This window comes from Vigna angularis, chromosome 9, assembly GCF_016808095.1.
Source record: "Vigna angularis cultivar LongXiaoDou No.4 chromosome 9, ASM1680809v1, whole genome shotgun sequence".
Taxonomy (NCBI): domain Eukaryota; kingdom Viridiplantae; phylum Streptophyta; class Magnoliopsida; order Fabales; family Fabaceae; genus Vigna; species Vigna angularis.
The window spans coordinates 5,431,881-5,450,463 of NC_068978.1; the positions used below are offsets into that span (position 1 = coordinate 5,431,881).

The following is an 18,583-nucleotide window of genomic DNA, read 5'->3' on the forward strand; positions in this document are numbered from 1 at the left end:
AATCATTTGCAAGGTGTCGAGTCAACTATCCCTAGAGATTTGAAACTTCGGGCATCCTTTTATTTTCATTGCTGTCTTTTTCTTTCTTTTCTTCCCCTTTTGGGTCGCTTGCTTCGTTGTCTCTGTTGTGTACTTCTTTGAGACTTTATATATTTTTTTATTTCTTTTTCCTTTTTTTTTTCAGAAATCCCCTCCTTGATTTCAGATGCCCTTGATGTACTCTTTAGGTTGACATCGATGTGCTAATGATTCTTGTCAAGGGTGATGAAAACAATTATAATTTATGGCTCAAAGGGGTGCAATTGGATAAACTTCTTTTAACGTTTGGATAAAGAAAAAAAATGGCCACACGTCACTCTGAATCTTTGCTTACCTTACTTTCTCGCGACTTTAGCCCTGGAATAAAACTCGGTAGTGGTTGACACATCGGCTTCATTGTTTTTTTCTTTCTCTTCTTTCTTCTTTTTTTTTTATATATTTTTTTTATCTCCCAATCAACATATCGTTGGGGCTGTGTACCATGATGAACACTGCCCCAGTATTGTATTCATGACAATCCTTTGTTTTAATGGGAAACGAAAAGGTTGAGGGTTCAAGTAGTATGAATGCAAATGCTCTAGCCGGAAAAGAACGATGGTTACCCCCGAAACCTTGCATCAGGAGAAGACCCAACTTTGGTATTTTCAAAATTTATTTTGCTTTTGCTTTTCGAAAACACTACGCCCTTGACAACCTCATTGACAACGAATTCAACATGTGTCCTTCCTTTTGCTCTCTTTTTTTTTATTTTTATTTTTATTATTTTTTTTTATTATTATTTTTTTTTTACGACACCCACCAGGACCGAGCTAAGCCGACTGAATACCCGTGATGCTTTTATTGACATTCGTTCAATTATTTTCGTTTTCATTCCTCTTTATTTACCTAAACAGCTCAGCGCGACATGCAATAATTTCAGAAAGTATGAACAAAAATTTAATATGCGGTATTTATTGAATGAAATAACACAGATTACAACAATTTAAAAGGCAATGTTAATATTCGCTAACGGCAACCCCTATCACGGAATCATCATACATAGAACTTTTTGACCGCATCAGAATTAACCGGTAACGGTAATTCCTCCCCATCCATCCTTGTGAGAATTAGTGCCCCACCAGAGAATGCTTTCTTCACCACAAACGGCCCTTCATAGTTTGGGGTCCACTTGCCTCGATGATCTTTTTGGATGGGCAAAATCCTCTTCAACACCAGTTCGCCTTCATGAAACTCTCTTGGGTGCACCCTTTTGTCAAACGCCTTTTTCATTCTCCTTTGATACAACTGTCCATGACACACTGCTGTTAACCTTTTCTCTTCGATAAGGTTGAGTTGGTCGAATCGGGTTTGAACCCACTCAGCTTCCTCTAACTTAGTTTCCATTAACACGCGTAAGGAGGGAATTTCGACCTCAAATGGAAGTACCGCTTCCATCCCATACACTAGCGAGAACGGCGTGGCCCTAGTTGATGTTCGTACTGATGTGCGGTATCCATGCAAAGCGAAAGGAAGCATTTCGTGCCAGTCCTTGTAGGTGACCACCATCTTCTGCACAATCTTCTTGATGTTCTTGTTAGCAGCCTCTACTGCCCCATTCATCTTTGGACGATAAGGAGAGGAATTATGGTGGTGAATTTTGAATTCTTCACATAACTCCGCCATCATCTGATTGTTCAGGTTGGTAGCGTTATCAATGATGATCTTGTTAGGTAGCCCATACCTACAGATCAACTCCTTCCTTATGAATCTAACCACAACCTTTCTAGTTACGTTGGCATACGAAGCAGCCTCAACCCACTTGGTGAAATAGTCGATTGCGACTAGTATGAAGCGATGTCCATTTGACGCTTTTGGTTCTATAGCTCCGATGACATCTATTCCCCACATCGAAAATGGCCATGGTGCAAACAACACGTTCAGAGCAGTGGGTGGCACATTGATATTATTTGCATATATCTGACATTTCTCACACTTTCTCACGTGTATGCAACAATCGTTTTCCATGGTCAACCAGAAGTAACCAGCTCTTAAGATCTTCCTAGCCATCGAATGTCCATTCATGTGCGTACCAAATGTACCTTCGTGCACTTCTTTCAATATCAACTCGGCTTCCTTTGCATCCACACATCTAAGGAGAACCATGTCATGGTTTCTCTTGTATAAAACATCCCCACTTAAGATGAAACTGCCGACCAACCTTCTTAGTGCTCTTTTATCGTTTTCAGACGCATCCTCAGGGTATTCTCGGGTTTTAAGATAACGCTTGATATCAAAGTACCAAGGTTTACCGTCTAACTCCTCCTCGATGAAGTGGCAATATGCTGGCTCTGCATGGCTTTTCATTTTGATTCTTGGTAATTCTGCATCTTGATCAACGTCAAACATTGACGACAAGGTAGCCAGTGAGTCTGCTAATTGATTATCTTCTCGCGGTGTATGGTTAAATGTGATGGAATCGAAATACTCCATTAATCCCCTGATGTAAGCTTGGTAGGGAATTAATTTTGTATCCCTAGTCTCCCATTCTCCTTTCAATTGATGGATGACCAAAGCTGAATCTCCATACACATCCAGAATTTTCGCCTTAGACTCAATTGATGCTCGAATACCCATGGCACAAGCTTCATATTCAACGATGTTATTTGTGCAGCTAAAACACAACCTTGCCGTCATTGGTATATACTGACGCTCCGGGGAGATAAGCACTGCCCCTATTCCATGTCCCATCACATTCGAGGCTCCGTCGGATAACACTGTCCATGCTTTTTCGTTTCGGTCTTCTTTGTTCTCTTCGAATAAAGCCATGATATCCTCATCGGGAAATTCAGGTTGCATTGGTTGATAATCACAAAGGGGTTGATGAGCCAGGTATTCTGCTAGTGCGCTACCCTTGACAGATTTTTGAGTGACATATACGATGTCGTACTCTGACAATAGCATCTGCCATCGAGCTATCCTTCCAGTAAGAGCAGGCTTTTCAAAAATATACTTGATAGGATCCATCTTGGATATCAACCATGTGGAATGACTCAACATGTATTGCCTTAAACGATGAGCGGCCCATGCCAATGCGCAGCAAGTCCGCTCTAACGATGAATATCGTTGTTCGCAGTCTGTGAACTTCTTGCTCAAGTAATATATAGCGTGCTCTCTTTTGCCATCCTCATCATGCTGACCCAATACACAACCCATTGACTTGTCCAATACAGTCAAATACAAAATGAGTGGCCTTCCTGGTTCTGGTGGACGTAATACAGGAGGGTCCTGTAAGTATTGTTTGACTCTCTCAAAAGCGGCCTGACAATCCTCATTCCACACCACAGCCTGGTTCTTCCGTAACAACTTGAACAGTGGTTCACAAGTAGCAGTTAATTGGGAGATGAATCTAGCAATGTAATTCAATCTACCCAAAAACCCTCGAACTTCTTTTTCCGTTTTAGGCGCAGACATTTCCATTATCGCTCGCACTTTGTCTGGATCCACCTCTATCCCCCTCTGGCTGACAATAAAGCCCAACAATTTCCCGGATTTCACTCCAAACGTACATTTGGCGGGATTCAGCCTAAGCTTATACTTCCTCAATCTCTCGAATAACTTTCTCAAGTTGAGGACGTGTTCTTCTTCTGATTCGGACTTCGCGATCATGTCGTCCACATAAACTTCAATCTCCTTGTGCATCATATCATGGAAAAGTGCCACCATCGCCCTTTGATATGTTGCCCCAGCATTCTTGAGTCCGAAAGACATCACTTTATAACAGAATGTGCCCCACAATGTAATAAACGTCGTCTTTTCCATATCTTCTGGTGCCATCTTGATCTGGTTATACCCCGAAAAACCATCCATGAACGAAAACAGTGAATACTTGGCTGTATTATCAACTAGGGTGTCGATGTGTGGTAATGGGAAATTGTCCTTTGGGCTTGCGCGATTCAAATCTCGATAATCGACACACATCCGAACTTTACCATCCTTCTTAGGCACCGGTACAATGTTTGCTACCCATTCTGGGTATCTCGCCACAGCTAGAAACCCTGCATCGAATTGCTTCTGTACCTCCTCCTTGATCTTCAAGGACATTTCTGGTTTCATTCTTCTTAGCTTTTGCTTTACCGGTGGGCATTCCGGCTTGAGTGGGAGTTTGTGTTGTACAATATCTGTATCGAGGCCTGGCATGTCATTGTAAGACCAAGCAAACACATCCCTGAACTCCCTCAATAAGACACGCAATTTTTCTTTCACTTCTGCTTTCATGGCTGTACCGATCTTCACCTCCTTTACCTCATCCTCATTCCCTAAATTGAGTACTTCAACATCTTCCTGGTGAGGTTTCATCTCCTTACACTCTTGTTCCACTAGTCTCAACAGTTCAGGAGGGGGTTCCGGGTCATCATCACAATCATCTTCCGTATTATTGACAGGGCGCCCAAAATCAGGAATATCGACATAATTACTTTCAAAACATTCATTGTCATATCTGCATTATTTGAGTTTATGAAAAGGAAATAAATAAACGGAAAAACGACGAGGAATGCAAAATGATGATAAAACACAAACGAACACACTTTGATTATCGCGCTGAGCATAACAAACTAAAAGCGTCAACCCGTAAGTCATGAATCCTAAAGCCCCGGGTAAAGCTATAGGATTAATTAAAGTTATTACATCTCATTCAAATTAAGCATCACGGGCAAATCCAACATCTTCCAGTTGTCGAGTCGTGCATCCGGGGAGCAGGCCCACACGAAACTGGAGCCTTCCGATCCATCTTCATCTCCCACAGCTGCTATGTGGCCGACGTTAACCCAACCAGCGCTGCGAAAGCTCTCCTTGAGGTCACAGATACAAATTCTTCCCACTTTGGGCTCCCGTCTTTCCATCCGAGCCAGACTGCGCGCTCTCCTTTCTTCTATCAGCCTTCTCCTATCCTCCTTGGTGGGCTTGTATCCCAGGCCATACCTATTCTTGTTCTCGACGACCTCCAGAGGGAATGCTCGCCCCTGTCCATACCTACCCAAACCTTTCCCATGCACATAACCTTCTTTTAGCATGACTTTGGCCATCATGATAGAAGCACGCGACAGATGCGGGTTGACCACGAATGGCTCCACATAGGTGTTTCCCACGATCTCCAGAGATTGGAAAGTTGTCTCGAGAGCTTCCTCGGCTACTTCAATATAACGGGAGGATGATGGTCCGCTCACCAGGAAATCCTCCTCTCCTGCCACTATCACCAGCTTGTCTCCCATAACATACTTCAACTTTTGATGTAGTGTAGAAGGCACAACCCCTGCAGAATGGATCCATGGGCGACCCAACAGACAACTATAGGCCGGGAGGATGTCCATGACTTGGAATGTCACTTGAAAGACACACGGACCGACTTGGACTGGTAGTTCTACCTCTCCCATCACTTCCCTCTTACTACCATCAAAGGCTCTCACAATCATAGAACTTGGTTTCATATGCGTTCCGTCACTGGGTAGCTTCTCCAAGGTTGCTTTTGGCATGACGTTCAGGGAGGATCCATTATCCACTAAGACACGTGCCATCACATGATCCAGGCATTTCACAGAGACATGAAGGGCTTTGTTATGACCTCTCCCCTCAACAGGTATCTCTTCATCAGTGAAGGTGAGGTAATTATTAGCAACGATGTTGCCAACAATGCCCTCGAACTTGTTCAGAGAAATATCCTGCTCCACATGAGCCTCACTGAGTATCTTCATCAACAACTTTCGGTGGGAGGCAGAGTGCATGAGTAATTCTAGCAAGGAGATCCGGGCAGGCATGCGGTTCAACTGTTCCACCACCTTGTACTCACTCTGCTGTATGAACTTTAGGAATTCCCCAACTTCTTCTTCAGATATTTCCCTCTTCTCCTCTTTGTCGGGGGTCTCCTCGGCCTCCACGTTCTTCCCCCTCAAGAACTCCTTTGCTTTTGCAGCCATTGTTGCTTCCCTATCATTGGTTCTTTCTCTCGCCAATTCTGGTGGTGTAAAGATTCGACCACTTCTGGTCATTCCACCAATGCCTGATATGTTTTCCACAGTCAGATTTGCATATTCTCCCTCATCTAATGCAGTTGCCCCATATCTCCATGGGACGGCTTTGTCGTTCTTATAAGGGAAAGGAGTTGGCACTCGGATGACAACAGACGGATTTCCTTCAGTTACCAGTGCAGGGGTGGTCCTAGTAAAATGGATCACCAAAGGTTCGGGTAGAGTCACATCAGATTCTCCACCAATTTGTGCAAATACTTCTTCTTCTCTGACCTTGCGGCACACTTGCATCAGATTTCTATCAAGTAAGTCTTGTAGAAAAATTTTGAATTCCATACATTCCTCAATAGAGTGCCCGGCCTCCGGATGGAGTGCGCACGCTATACCCAGATCATAATCGCCCTTCACTAGGCCCTTCTTCAACAAAGCTTCAAAGATAAACCTCCTAGAACTTCGGATTTCGCCCACATCTCTTATCAGATCATGGTTTCCAACCTCGACGGCGTTCGTCGAGGAACTCCCGTGCCCGGACAATGGATTAGTATCGACGCTGGGCTGGTCCTCTTGAAACTTTAACCAACCCGAATCTATCAGAGCCTGAACTTTGTATTTGAGAGCCATACATCCTTCGGTCGAGTGGCCAACGCCTCCTGCATGATAACTACACCTGGCATTTGCGTCATAACCCCTAGGGTACGGCTGTTGTACAGGCTTCATCGGGCAAATGGCGACCAGACCCTTTTTGACTAGGTTAGGTAACAATTCAGTGTAGGTCATAGGGATTGGGGTGAACCTAACAAATTGATTTCCCCTTGGGTTGTTGTTGTGACCCACATTCAGATTTGGGCCCATGTTTGCGGCCGGTCTTGAAGCTTCGGATGGGATACGCTGCGGTGGATAATACGCTTGTTGTTGTTGAGGCCTAGCTTGGTGAGCAAACGTGGTGTTAGCAGCATAAGGAGGTGGGTTTAAGTATGGTCGATAATTAGGATCGGGAGCTCGTCCTCTCCACACAGGCATTACCGACGTAGCATGTACCTCCCCCTCTTTTTTCTTCCCCTGATTGAAGCTGGGCTTTTTGTAGTTTGTAGCTGCAGGTGGGACATATGCTATCTTCCCGTTTTTCAATCCAATTTCTATCCTCTCACCAATGATGATGGTGTCAGCAAAATTGACAGATACATTCCCAACCATATGCTCATAAAATGGCGGCTGGAGTGTGTTTACGAACATCGACACCATCTCCTTATCAAACAACGGCGGCTCAACTTGCGCAGCCAACTCTCTCCATCGTTGGGCGTACTCTTTGAAAGTTTCATTGTCCTTTTTTGTCATATTCTGCAGCTGCAGACGGTCCGGAGCAACATGAGTATTGTATACATATTGTTTTACGAAGGCGTCAGCTAGATCCGCCCAACAACGAATTCGGTATGGCTCCAGGTGGGTGTACCAGTTCAATGCCACCCCAGCCAAACTTTCCTGGAAAACGTGGATGAGTAGTTTCTCATCATGAGCATACGCAGCCATCTTTCTGCAGTACATGGTCACATGGCTTTTAGGGCAAGTGTTACCCCTATATTTTTCAAACTCCGGCGCCTTGAACTTAGGCGGGATTTTCAAGCCCGGAACCAAACTCAATCTGGCCGCATCTCCAAACCCGTAGCTCTCAACTCCCTCAACAGCTCTCAACCTCGCCTCCAGACTTTCCAACCTACCCGTAGCTCCAACGAGGCTACCGAATCCCCCAACCATCGTGGCGTGCCGTGCAGCTTTGGCTGAAGAATCCTCCCTAGTAACCACATGCGGTACTGGGGTCACCCGAATTCCATCAGTTGTGTTGGTCTCATTCATTCCCGTGCCCACCATGGGAGCCGACACTAAGACAGGTCCCTGAGTGCCGATTGGTGGTATATTGACAGTCGCGGGGAACGAGAATGAAGCGTGCTCAACTTCTGAGTACTCTCCTACAGGAGGAGCGTAACCCGGAGGTAAACCATACAGTGGGAAAGGAACATATTGGCTCGCAGTGTTGAACATTGGGGGATAAGGGTGAGCATTCCCCCCAACATGCGCAGATGAAGACTCTCCAGTAGTCTTCATGGATTCAAGCGTCGCCAAGATCTGGCCGATCTGGTCCTTCAACTGGCCAACATCCGTTTTGAGGGACTCCTGTGACTCCTCCCAGCTCGCCATGGCTTTTGAATTTGCCCGGGTCCGGTAGGGATGTCGTGGAAATTTGGTCGTCGTTTTTTCTCACGCGTACTGTTTTATTATTTTAATTAATTAGATGGAAATGAAACATGCTGAACAAAAGAAAGGATGATGCATGCTAGTAATAGGGGGAAATCACAAGATTGTAATGACATCACTGATGGAAATTAACACAAGCAGATGCTAAACAACATCCCACACCTTTCATTTAAAGGGAAACAAGTTCATTACATTTCTTAAAGGAAACAAATCATAAAGATCTCTAAATACATCAATTCCTAGCCCGAGTGATGAGGGATTTCATCTCGTCTATCAACCGTTTACAGTGATTAATAAAAAGCTCTATTTCTACTGGTGGGCTATAAAAGTGGGTACTCGCTTCAGCTTCCGACACCATTCTGGGGATGTCTTCAATTGCCCCATTTGCCAAAGCAGCCAACTGAGAGAAGCTTTCCTTCCAATGCTTTACGGCCGTTTCTTGCTCTGCGATGTGCTCTTTCATTCGCTTTATCAAGGCCTGATGCCTTTCTTCAAATTCCATCGACCTCCATCGCTCCTCCTGCTCCTCAATGTAATCCTCCATCTGCCTTAACATGGCTCGATATTCCCCTTCAGCCTCTGCCAGCTTCCAGCGCTCCTGATTCAAATCCGCTTCAAATGATGTAGCCATTTCCTTCATTTGATGCCCCGATTCCTGTACTTGGACTTGCGCTTCCCTTAGTCTTTTTAGGGCTTCCCTTTTATCCCTCTTGGCTTCTTCATAGAGTTGTTTCCACTGTCTGCCCTCTTCTAAAGCCACATTCTTCTCATTCACCCTCATGGATAACTCCTTACTTGCGGCCGCAAGATCCTTTTTTACTCGGAATGTATAATCTTTCTCTGCCTTCTGGCTTTTGACAATGTTTTCATAAGCCCGTGACTTTTCTTCGTTATCATTCCTCATATCCACAAAATCATTGCGAGCCTTCTGTAATTCATTTTCCAACCTAGCATTCCTCACCCTCAATTTCTCCACCTCAGCCTTCAGCTGTTTCACCTCTTCACTTTCCGGGGCTTGGGATGTTCCTTCACTCGCCGATTGATCATTGATGGGCTTGAAAGGCAACTTGACTTCTCTTACCCTCTCCAGAATCCAGGCATGATAACTAACCCTGCTATCCATCACTCCACTCCTCAGGTCCTTCTCTGCTCGCACCACATTTTCCCAAGCACTTCTGACTTTCCTCAACATTTCAGTACAATGTCCGTCCTCATAGTAGATGAAGAAGGCTGTGAGATAATCTGGTGAAGGCGCCCCCTTCATAGGATATCCGAACTGTCTTTGGACCAAAACAGGGTTGTAGTTAATACAATACCTAGCGCCTATGAGAGGTATGTTAGGGAAGTTGCCACAATGTTGGATAGATGGTTTAGTCTCAAGCCAAGGAAGGCGCCATTTTACGTTTCCTTCCCTCAAACCGGCAAAGAAAAGAGCCCACCCATTACCTCCTTGATGCGACAGATTCTCAGGTGAACTTCTAACATCGATTACCCCCTTAAATACTCGTGTCGTCATCCATGCATATAACGCCGGCAAACAACAAAGAATCCTCTTCCCTTTTCTCTCATGGCAAAAACTCATAGTCCCATATACATCTGCGAGGACTGCTGTTACGGGGTTTTCTGATCTCGTCTTTTTTGCCACGAAGACATCAATAGCAGTGTAATCTACAAAGTCTTCCAGTTTGGGAAACAGGACAATGCCAAACACAGTGAGGGCTAGTACATCTATGAAGGTCTCCCATTCTTCCCTATCGCCCAGGTCGTGCAAATATTGTTCAAGGTATCCTTGTGTCAGCCCCCGCATTTGATGTCTCGTTATCAACCGGTTCTCCAATTCATTGGGCTGTAATTTCATTATAGCAGCAAGGGTAGAAACAGAGGCATGATGCTCCAAGTGCTGATATGGCTTGGTACCCTCTAATGGCAAGCCCAGAATATGCTCAAATTCTTCTACAGTTGGCGCCAGCTGGAAGTCCTGGAAGGTAAAACATCTCAGGGGAGGATCATAATACTGAGCTAGAGCTGTAATAGCGGGCAACTGTACTTTCACCTCCATTAAACTCAACAAATTCCCATATTTCCTCCCGAAGGCTTCTCTTTGTATGGTCTTGAGTCTTCGGCCTAAATTTATCAACCCGGTCAAATTTCCAACATGTGTCCTTAGGCTAGACTTCTTTCTTAAAATGGCGGAGTTGGTATGCAGTGTAGCATCAGATCTGGCGTCAACATCCATCTCGTGTGAAGTCAAGTGTATACCTGTGATTTCCCCTAAAACCAACATGTTACTAAATGATGCATGAATATGATGCATGATAATAAAACAACACGATGAATCAAATGCATGCATGGCATGAAAATGCAATAACATAATTTTCGAAAGAGAACGAACAACGTGAGGATTACAAGAATACACGTTTCTCCCTTTGTGCCCTAGTAGAGTTGGTTCAGACTGAAAGCTCAATCGAGTTGTGGCTCAGAATAAAGACACAACCAAGTCAGTAAAACTAAAAGTCGAATCAATTTAGTCTAAGCCAAAGTTAAAGACAAATTTGCCCAAGTTGAAGACCATAACAGGTTAGCTTGAGTCGAAGGTCAAGAATAGTTAATCAAGTCAAAGATTGAAACAAGTTTGTGCCTGAAAGTCGAGTTGATTCGTCACAGGCCAAAGGTCAAATTGATTCGACACAGTGAAGGTCACGCTAATTCAACATAGTGTCGCAACCGGAAATCGCGACGGGACGACGATCCAAAAAAAGAAACGGGTTTGTAGAAAAAGAGATTTTGGAGTCGCCACCATAGTTTATTATGGAAAACTACGGAAAAACCATAAAATAATAAGACACGGTCCACGAAAACCAGATTTTGGGTTCGGGAGTCGGTTACGTGTAGGGAAGGTGTTAGCACCCTACGACGCCTGCCCTAAGGCAGTACCTTTAACTAAATGCACGAATATGATGTGGTTTTCAAAATGTTTAACTATCCCCTAAAATAAAATTCTAAATAAACAAGGCATATTTTTTAGTTTTTTGGGCCCGACAAGGATTGACCTTGCTCCTACGTATTCTCATTCAAAATGAGAAATCAGGGTTACGTAGTTCTTTTTGAAACTGTGTTGGAAATTTTGTTTAGGAAATTGTTTGAGAATTTTGTTTGGAAATGATTTTGGATTTTTGGGAAGTGAACCTGACAAGTACTAGCCTTGCTCCTACGTATCTCCACTTTTGATGGAGAATCAAGGATCACGTAGTTCTAGCTAGGAAGATTGTTTGTTGTTTAAAATTGCTGATGTTTTTGGGTTTTTTGAAGATTTTATACTTTTTTTTTGTATTTTACTTAAGGAAAAGAAAAGGTTTTTAGCACAAGGACGATGCACGCGATCACACATGTGCCTAAACCTTTAAAACATATTTTTGTAATTTTAATTAAGAAAGAGAAAAGGTTTTCAGCACAAAGACGATGTGTGCGATCACACATGTGCCAAAACCTTTAAAACATATTTTTTGTAATTTTAATTAAGAAAGGGAAAAGGTTTTTAGCACAAGGACGATGCGTGCGATCACACATGTGCCTAAACCTTTAAAACGTATTTTTTGTAATTTTAATTAAGAAAGACAAAAGATTTTCAGCACAAGGACGATGCGTGCGATCACACATGTGCCTAAACCTTTAAAACATATTTTTTGTAATTTTAATTAAGAAAGGGAAAAGGTTTTTAGCACAAGGACGATGCGTGCGATCACACATGTGCCTAAACCTTTAAAACATATTTTTTGTAATTTTAATTAAGAAAGAGAAAAGATTTTCAGCACAAGGACGATGCGTGCGATCACACATGTGCCTAAACCTTTAAAACGTATTTTCATAAATTCCTTTATTTAAATTGTAAATATTGCATTATTAAATATATATTTTAGGATAAGTAAATATCTAGAATAAGTAGATAGAACAAAATAAAATAATAAATAAAATTAAAAATAAAAATAAAAGAAATAAATAAAACAAATGAAATAAGATAGACAAAAATAAATGAAATAGAATAAAATAAAATAAGAAAAACAAACAAATAAAAATAACGAGCGTTGGGGGGATCATAAACGGACGTTGAGAATGAGAGAAATAACGAGCGTTCGTTGCGGGGATTAACGAGCGTTCGTTGCGGGGATTAACGAACGTTCGTTGAAAATGAGGAGGCATAACGAGCGTTGGGGGATCAACGGACGCTCGTTGAGAATGAGGAGAAAGATCGAGCGTTCGTTTGGTGGATTAACGAACATTCGTTGAGAATGAGGTGGAACGAGCGTTGGGTGGAATTGGCGAACGGACGCTGGGAAAGGAGGCTTAATGACTAGCGCTCGTTGGGGACGAGCGTTCGATGAGGAGTTGACGAACGGACGCTGGGAAAGGGCCTGAATGACGAGCGCTCGTTGGGGACGAGCGTTCGTTGGGGAATTGGCGAACGGACGCTGGGAAACGGGCTAAATGACGAGCGTTCGAAAAAGGCGGACCAACGAGCGTTCGTTAAAGGCTGAATAACGAGCGTTCTAACAAGGGAAATAACGAGCGCTCGGAAAAGGCTGAATAACGAGCGTTCGTTAAAGGCTGAATAACGAGCGTTCGAACAAGGGAAATAACGAGCGCTCGGAAAAGGCTGAATAACAAGCGTTCGTTAAAGGCTGAATAACGAGCGTTCGAACAAGCGGAATAACGGGCGTTCGTTAAAGGCTGAATAACGAGCGTTCGAACAAGCGGAATAACGCGCGTTCGTTAAAGGCTAAATAACGAGCGTTCTAACAAGGGGAATAACGAGCGTTCGGAAAAGGCTGAATAACGAGCGTTCGTTAAAGGCTGAATAACGAGCGTTCGAACAAGCGGAATAACGGGCGTTCGTTAAAGGCTGAATAACGAGCGTTCGAACAAGCGGAATAACGCGCGTTCGTTAAGGGCTAAATAACGAGCGTTCTAACAAGGGGAATAACGAGCGTTCGGAAAAGGCTGAATAACGAGCGTTTATCTCTGGGCTGGGCCTAGCACTGGCCCGGGGTGGCTTTTCTAACCTAGAATTCCCTAGGGGTTCAGCACCTTCCCATTCTCATTCACTCATACTCAGCTCCTCCAGAGACTCAAGGTCTCTTTTCCCCCGAAGGTTCGCCGCCGCTACACTCTGAACTGGCCACCGTGACTGCCTCCAGCCAAAACCAGCCGCCGCGAGTTGCTTCCGGTTTCTCTCCCTCTCTTCTCCTCGTCGCGCACGACGGAGGAACTCTAGCGTCCCTGTGCCATGCCGTCGCTGCCCTCGACAGAGCCACCGCCACCACGGTCGGACCTACCACTACCGGTGGTTATGCCGAAAAATGCTTGGGATTTTAGAAGTTTTGATCTGCTGTTGTGGTGTGCTTTATGGTTTCTGTTGTGTGCGTGTGTTTCCCATTCAAAGATTCAACTCCCTCGGTGGTGATTAGAGATGAGAGAAGGCTTGATGGCTTAGTCCCAATATCTGGTTTGGCTGTTAGTTTCATTTGAAGCAAGTGAAGGTTGAATAGAGCACGGGAACCTGTTGGTTTCATTTTGCAGTGTTCTCTGTGAGTTTCTCACTTAATGATTCAATTTTATTGTCGATTGGAGTGAACAGAGGCGCTGAAGGCTATGGAAAATGGGAGAGCTCGTGATGCTCGGTGGTTACGAAACGGATTGACACCAAAGGGATTTTTCAGAGCTCCAATGTGCAGGGGTGCTTAGGAAAAAGGTGATGAAGGTTTTCGGTAAGAATGTAGAATGGAGAAAGGGAAAGACTCCTACCACAATACATACCCAAACAAAGCGACCTCAAGCATAAAATGAAATAATGCAGCAAGCAAGCTTACATGACTATGTCTACACGAGTGAGCAAGGTGTACTTACCTCTTGGAGCTCTGCTTGCCTTCGTCAGCTTCGTCTCCGGTGATCTCTCCCCTTCTTCCTAGCCGACCTCTTTCTTTCTTTGCGGGTGAAAAAATGCTGGATGCTCTGGATGATGATCGAAGATGAAGGTCCGAAGAAGCAGTGTCCAATCCTCCTCTCCTTTCTCTCCAAAACCAGAATAATAATCCCCTCCCTCTGCTCTCTCTCTCCATGTGTTTTTGATCCTTCTCTGTGCCCCGTATCAAAATCCCCTTGTACCGATCTCGTACATCCCAAAACGTCTCTGCCATCCCAAAACGTCTCTGCCATTATCCGCGTACTCTGTAAAACGGTTTCTGCTCCCCTTCATTCCAACATCACGACCTTGTCCCCCAGTCAGAAACCTTCTTTTCCCTTTTTCATCATTTTTACTAAAAGACAAAAATGTCTTTTTCTCTTTTTTTTTAGTTATATAATATTAGAACAAAATAGAATATAAAATGGAATAAAACTAAAAAAAACAAAAATAAAAATACAAATAAAAATAAAATAAAATAATAATAATAATAATAAAAAGAGAAGAAAAGAAAAAGAATAAGTAGAGTGAGAAATAAAAAATAAAAATAAAAATAAAAATAGGAACATAAGCTACAGTAAAAGCCAAAAAATCAATCTGGACGAAATTTGGTATTGACACATAGGTTGAAGGTTGAGTAGTTTCAACCCAAGTCGAAGGTCAAACCAATTCGACCAGAGAAAGAAGGACAAATTGAGTCAACTGTGGCCAAAGATCTAGATGATACGCCCTAGATGAAGGTCGAGCGGGTCAGTCCGAGCCGAAGGTCGAGATCAGCTTGTCAGGTTAAAAGTCGAGAAAAGTCAATTGAACCAAAGGTCAAGATAAGTTGGTCAGGCCGAAAGTTAAAGTCATTTGGCCTAGGTTGAAAGTCAAGTAAACTTAACTCAAGTCAAAGATTGAGATTAGTTGTCCCTGGCCCATAATCAAACCAAATCAGTCTAGGTCGAAAGTCGAACAAAGTTGACCCTAACCAAATGTTGAGATGAATTAGTCAATGTCAATAGTCGAAACAAGTTGGTCCAAACCAAAAGTGAAGATGAGCCAACTTCGATTAGGGTGACAAAACATGCTAGATAGCCCATTAGCTCTGTTCAAAGTGGAAGGATCTTGGTTGACAATTTTAACTTGTTAGCCCATTTTGGTCTGACTTAACCAATCTGTCAATTTGATTGACCAAAATGCGGATTAGTCTAGCATTGGTCATTTTTTTTAAATTAAAAATTAATATAAAAATAATTTAAAACATTAACTTTTTTATATTATGCTCTTCTTATATTTTGAAAATCAATTTTCACCCGTTGTGCTGTCTTTTAATTTCCTATCACTTTCACAAGAATATATTTTTAACATTAATTATAATCAACTCAAAATTTAAGGAAGCCGTCCAATTAATACCCTTAAGGAATAAGTTCACCCAAAAGAAAGGTTTGACAATTTTTAGGAAGAATAACAAACTGAGTTTGAAAAGAACATTTTTCTATAGCGAGATTTTGAAAGTAGATGAAATTTTATGCTAGTCCTTTACATTAGGAGGAAAACTCAACGAAACTTTTCTCCTTTTTATGGTCATTGATTATTCATGCTATTGAAAAGTTGATTAATGTTTATAAATTTGTAAGACAGTGGCATAATGTTAAAAGCACATACACTATTTTAAACGCATTTTCTCGTTAAAATTTATTGGAATACAAAATCACCCTAACAATATAGCAATTAGGGCTCTTACTCCTATAATACAATATGCTCAAAACCTAGAGCCAGTATAATTAATTCTTTACTTTTTTTTCTACTTTGTAGGAAATATCAACCACACCATATAAATAATTAAGCTTAGCGAAAAAGAACCAAAGATCAACTGCGTTGAACTTCTCAACGTTCCTTGAGATGAAATCCTTCCCCAAATGGTTTTTTTGGGATAATGAGGTGCATTCCTGGGTCATGGCGGGTTAAACGAGTGTTCATCACAATTGAGTTGTTTACACACTGCACATTACTGTTAGCGTACACAGCTCTCAGTTTGTGAGTGGGTTTCTTGTGGGGTTTGGTTATTTGCATGTATGCACCTTTGTTTTCCCCTAAAATTGTTATGACCCTTATGCCATGGCCATCAGAACCCTTCCCTTTAGTTGTCACCTCTTTTGCAATGACTTCATTTTCATCCGAATCATTCTTCAATGAGCTTCTGCCATTTCCATTTCCATTAGGCTTTTCAGTGGTTACTTCTTCTAGCGCTATCTTAATCTCAAGCTGAGCTTGAGACTTCATTCTGGAAGGTGGAAAGGTCACTGGGGTTGAGAGTTTGAGCTTTTGTGACTGCATTGGACTGTGAACATCTGGTGTTTTTGGTATAGATTTGGTGGCATTTTGGTTTTTGTCATGAGAGGATGTGTTAGTTGTTTTGGCAGAAAGTTCTGCAGACTGAGGTTTTGGAAGTGAGTCTGGAGCAGGAGGAGATCTTAGGGAGCCCAAGCGGGACCATGGACGAATTGGAATTGGATTGGTAGCCATTGGAATTGCTCGACTCATACCAGAGAAATATCACAAATGAGATCTTGTTTGATGTGAGCACGAAAATGTATGAACTCATGCAGTCTTATTTATAGATGCATGAATCAATGCTGGAGCAATAGGAAATCGTATAAATCACAAGTTGTCCTATGGTCATGAAAATACCAAGGAATATTTATTTGACCATGTGAAAAATAGCTATTACCTAGTACAGAAACACCGAATGACAGAAAATGTGAAAAGCATTAGATTCCATTACAATTTGGCACTTTCCAGCTGACACAAGCTACATACATTGGTCCCCAAAGTGACAAAGAATTTGCTTTTAGGGCCCGCAGTGCGACTAATTTGCAGTTTCATACATTGTACTAACCCGTAGAAACCCTCATTGTTCTTATTGTTCTTGCCAAATATACTTTCTTGGAGATTTCAAAAGCATTTTAAACACTTCAAATTTTTTACTCTCGAGGGTAATCGTCCTTCTTCAAAATATTCGTCTTTCTCTGTTGGGTAGAAGTTGTGCTTACACAAAATACTATGATGTTCAAGTCGATCAAGTACGTTAGTAAACAATAAATGCAATCCTTAATGAAATTTAATTATCATACCTCATAAAATATATTATTAATACTATTATTTATTGTCCTTGCTTGGATGGTCTTGGATCACGTAGCCCAATTACCATTTAATCTTGAATTATCATAGTTGATTGAGAACAATATTATTAATACGGTATCATCCTAACCGAACATGTAAAAATCGAATATATGTTGGCTTAGTACAACGAGATATGCTCGGTCAGGATAACTTTTACTGAGTCGAATGTATGTGCCTATTTGAGACTTTGACACTGTGTATGTTCCGGCGTGAAATTTCAATGAAAAGATGACTATTTAGTCACTTTTTCCACATTTGTCATCCCTGGTATATTGTAGTAGACCATTTATCAGTTTATACATAAAACTCTTGCAGAATGTGAACATGGTACTTAATTTGCAGTATAATGATTTTAAACAATGTATAACAATGTTATGTACACCTAGCAAACTCTACATAGACCTAGGCTACTTTCAAACTTGTTCCTATAATACAAGCATATAAGCAATTATAGAAGATTATATATGCCTTCATCAACTAGTTGACAATTTGATCAGGTGTCATCTGTAACTGTCTAACTAGCTAGATTCCTGTTATGAAATGAAATGAACTAATCGTATATATTAATAGTGGAGTTTGACATGGATCTGATACTTCTTTCTGCTATTAGTAATAGTATGCATGCATGATATTGGATAATAGTTTTATTATCATCTGAAGTGTATTTTCGCATCATTTTATCTCTCCATAGGAAATGTTGTTCGTTGATGTTTGCTGATACTGTTTTGTCTAAAGAGAAGTTCTGATAAATTGTATTTTAATAGAATTTACTGGAAATAAATGAAGTAAAAACTACTTTAATATTAAGAAAAAAAAATTTCAAACACTTTCAAGAATCAACATAAGGAACGAATTCTCCATTAACAAAATTAGATTAAGGAAAGGCAGAATTCTTTTATTTGGTGAAAGGGAAAAGTTGGATTTGATTCTTACATCTCGTATATATAAGGTTAGAAATATTTAATGGTGAGAACAAATTAGAGTCTTAAACAATGAACATATAATTATATTATATTCCACTTGCTTATACTGTCATTTTGATGCCATAGCATTCCCTCCTATTCGTTCGTTGCATTCCATCATTTCTGCAACACATAATAGCATCAGATATGCATGTTTGGGAATATGTAACAAGAAGTTGCTTTTTATAAGTTTTCAATGAATATGT

At 41.7% G+C, this 18,583-nt stretch overlaps 2 protein-coding genes across 2 annotated transcripts; both read right to left on the reverse strand.

Annotated features, from left to right (window-relative positions):
* Positions 1–916: 916 nt before the first annotated feature.
* On the reverse strand, positions 917–8,234 carry LOC108320957 (uncharacterized). Its single transcript, XM_052868663.1, has 2 exons — positions 4,705–8,234; positions 917–4,516 (listed from the first exon to the last, which is right to left on the reverse strand). Exons 1-2 carry the CDS (start codon positions 8,232–8,234, stop codon positions 1,072–1,074), a joined length of 6,975 nt encoding a protein of 2,324 aa, XP_052724623.1. The 3' UTR covers positions 917–1,071.
* Positions 8,235–15,907: 7,673 nt separating this feature from the next.
* On the reverse strand, positions 15,908–16,806 carry LOC108318795 (uncharacterized). The gene has a single exon (XM_017556310.2). The coding sequence runs from the start codon at positions 16,774–16,776 to the stop codon at positions 16,120–16,122; it is 657 nt and encodes a 218-aa protein (XP_017411799.1). The 5' UTR covers positions 16,777–16,806; the 3' UTR covers positions 15,908–16,119.
* Positions 16,807–18,583: the final 1,777 nt, after the last annotated feature.

Excerpts from the sequence above, each read along its gene's own strand:
- LOC108320957 (XM_052868663.1), bottom strand. The coding sequence starts at position 8,234 with ATGGCGAGCTGGGAGGAGTCACAGGAGTCCCTCAAAACGGATGTTGGC. Across the intron at positions 4,517-4,704 it reads ATGCTTAATTTGAATGAGAT|ATATGACAATGAATGTTTTG; the intron begins GTAATAACTTTA and ends CAAATAATGCAG.
- LOC108318795 (XM_017556310.2), bottom strand. The coding sequence starts at position 16,776 with ATGAGTCGAGCAATTCCAATGGCTACCAATCCAATTCCAATTCGTCCA.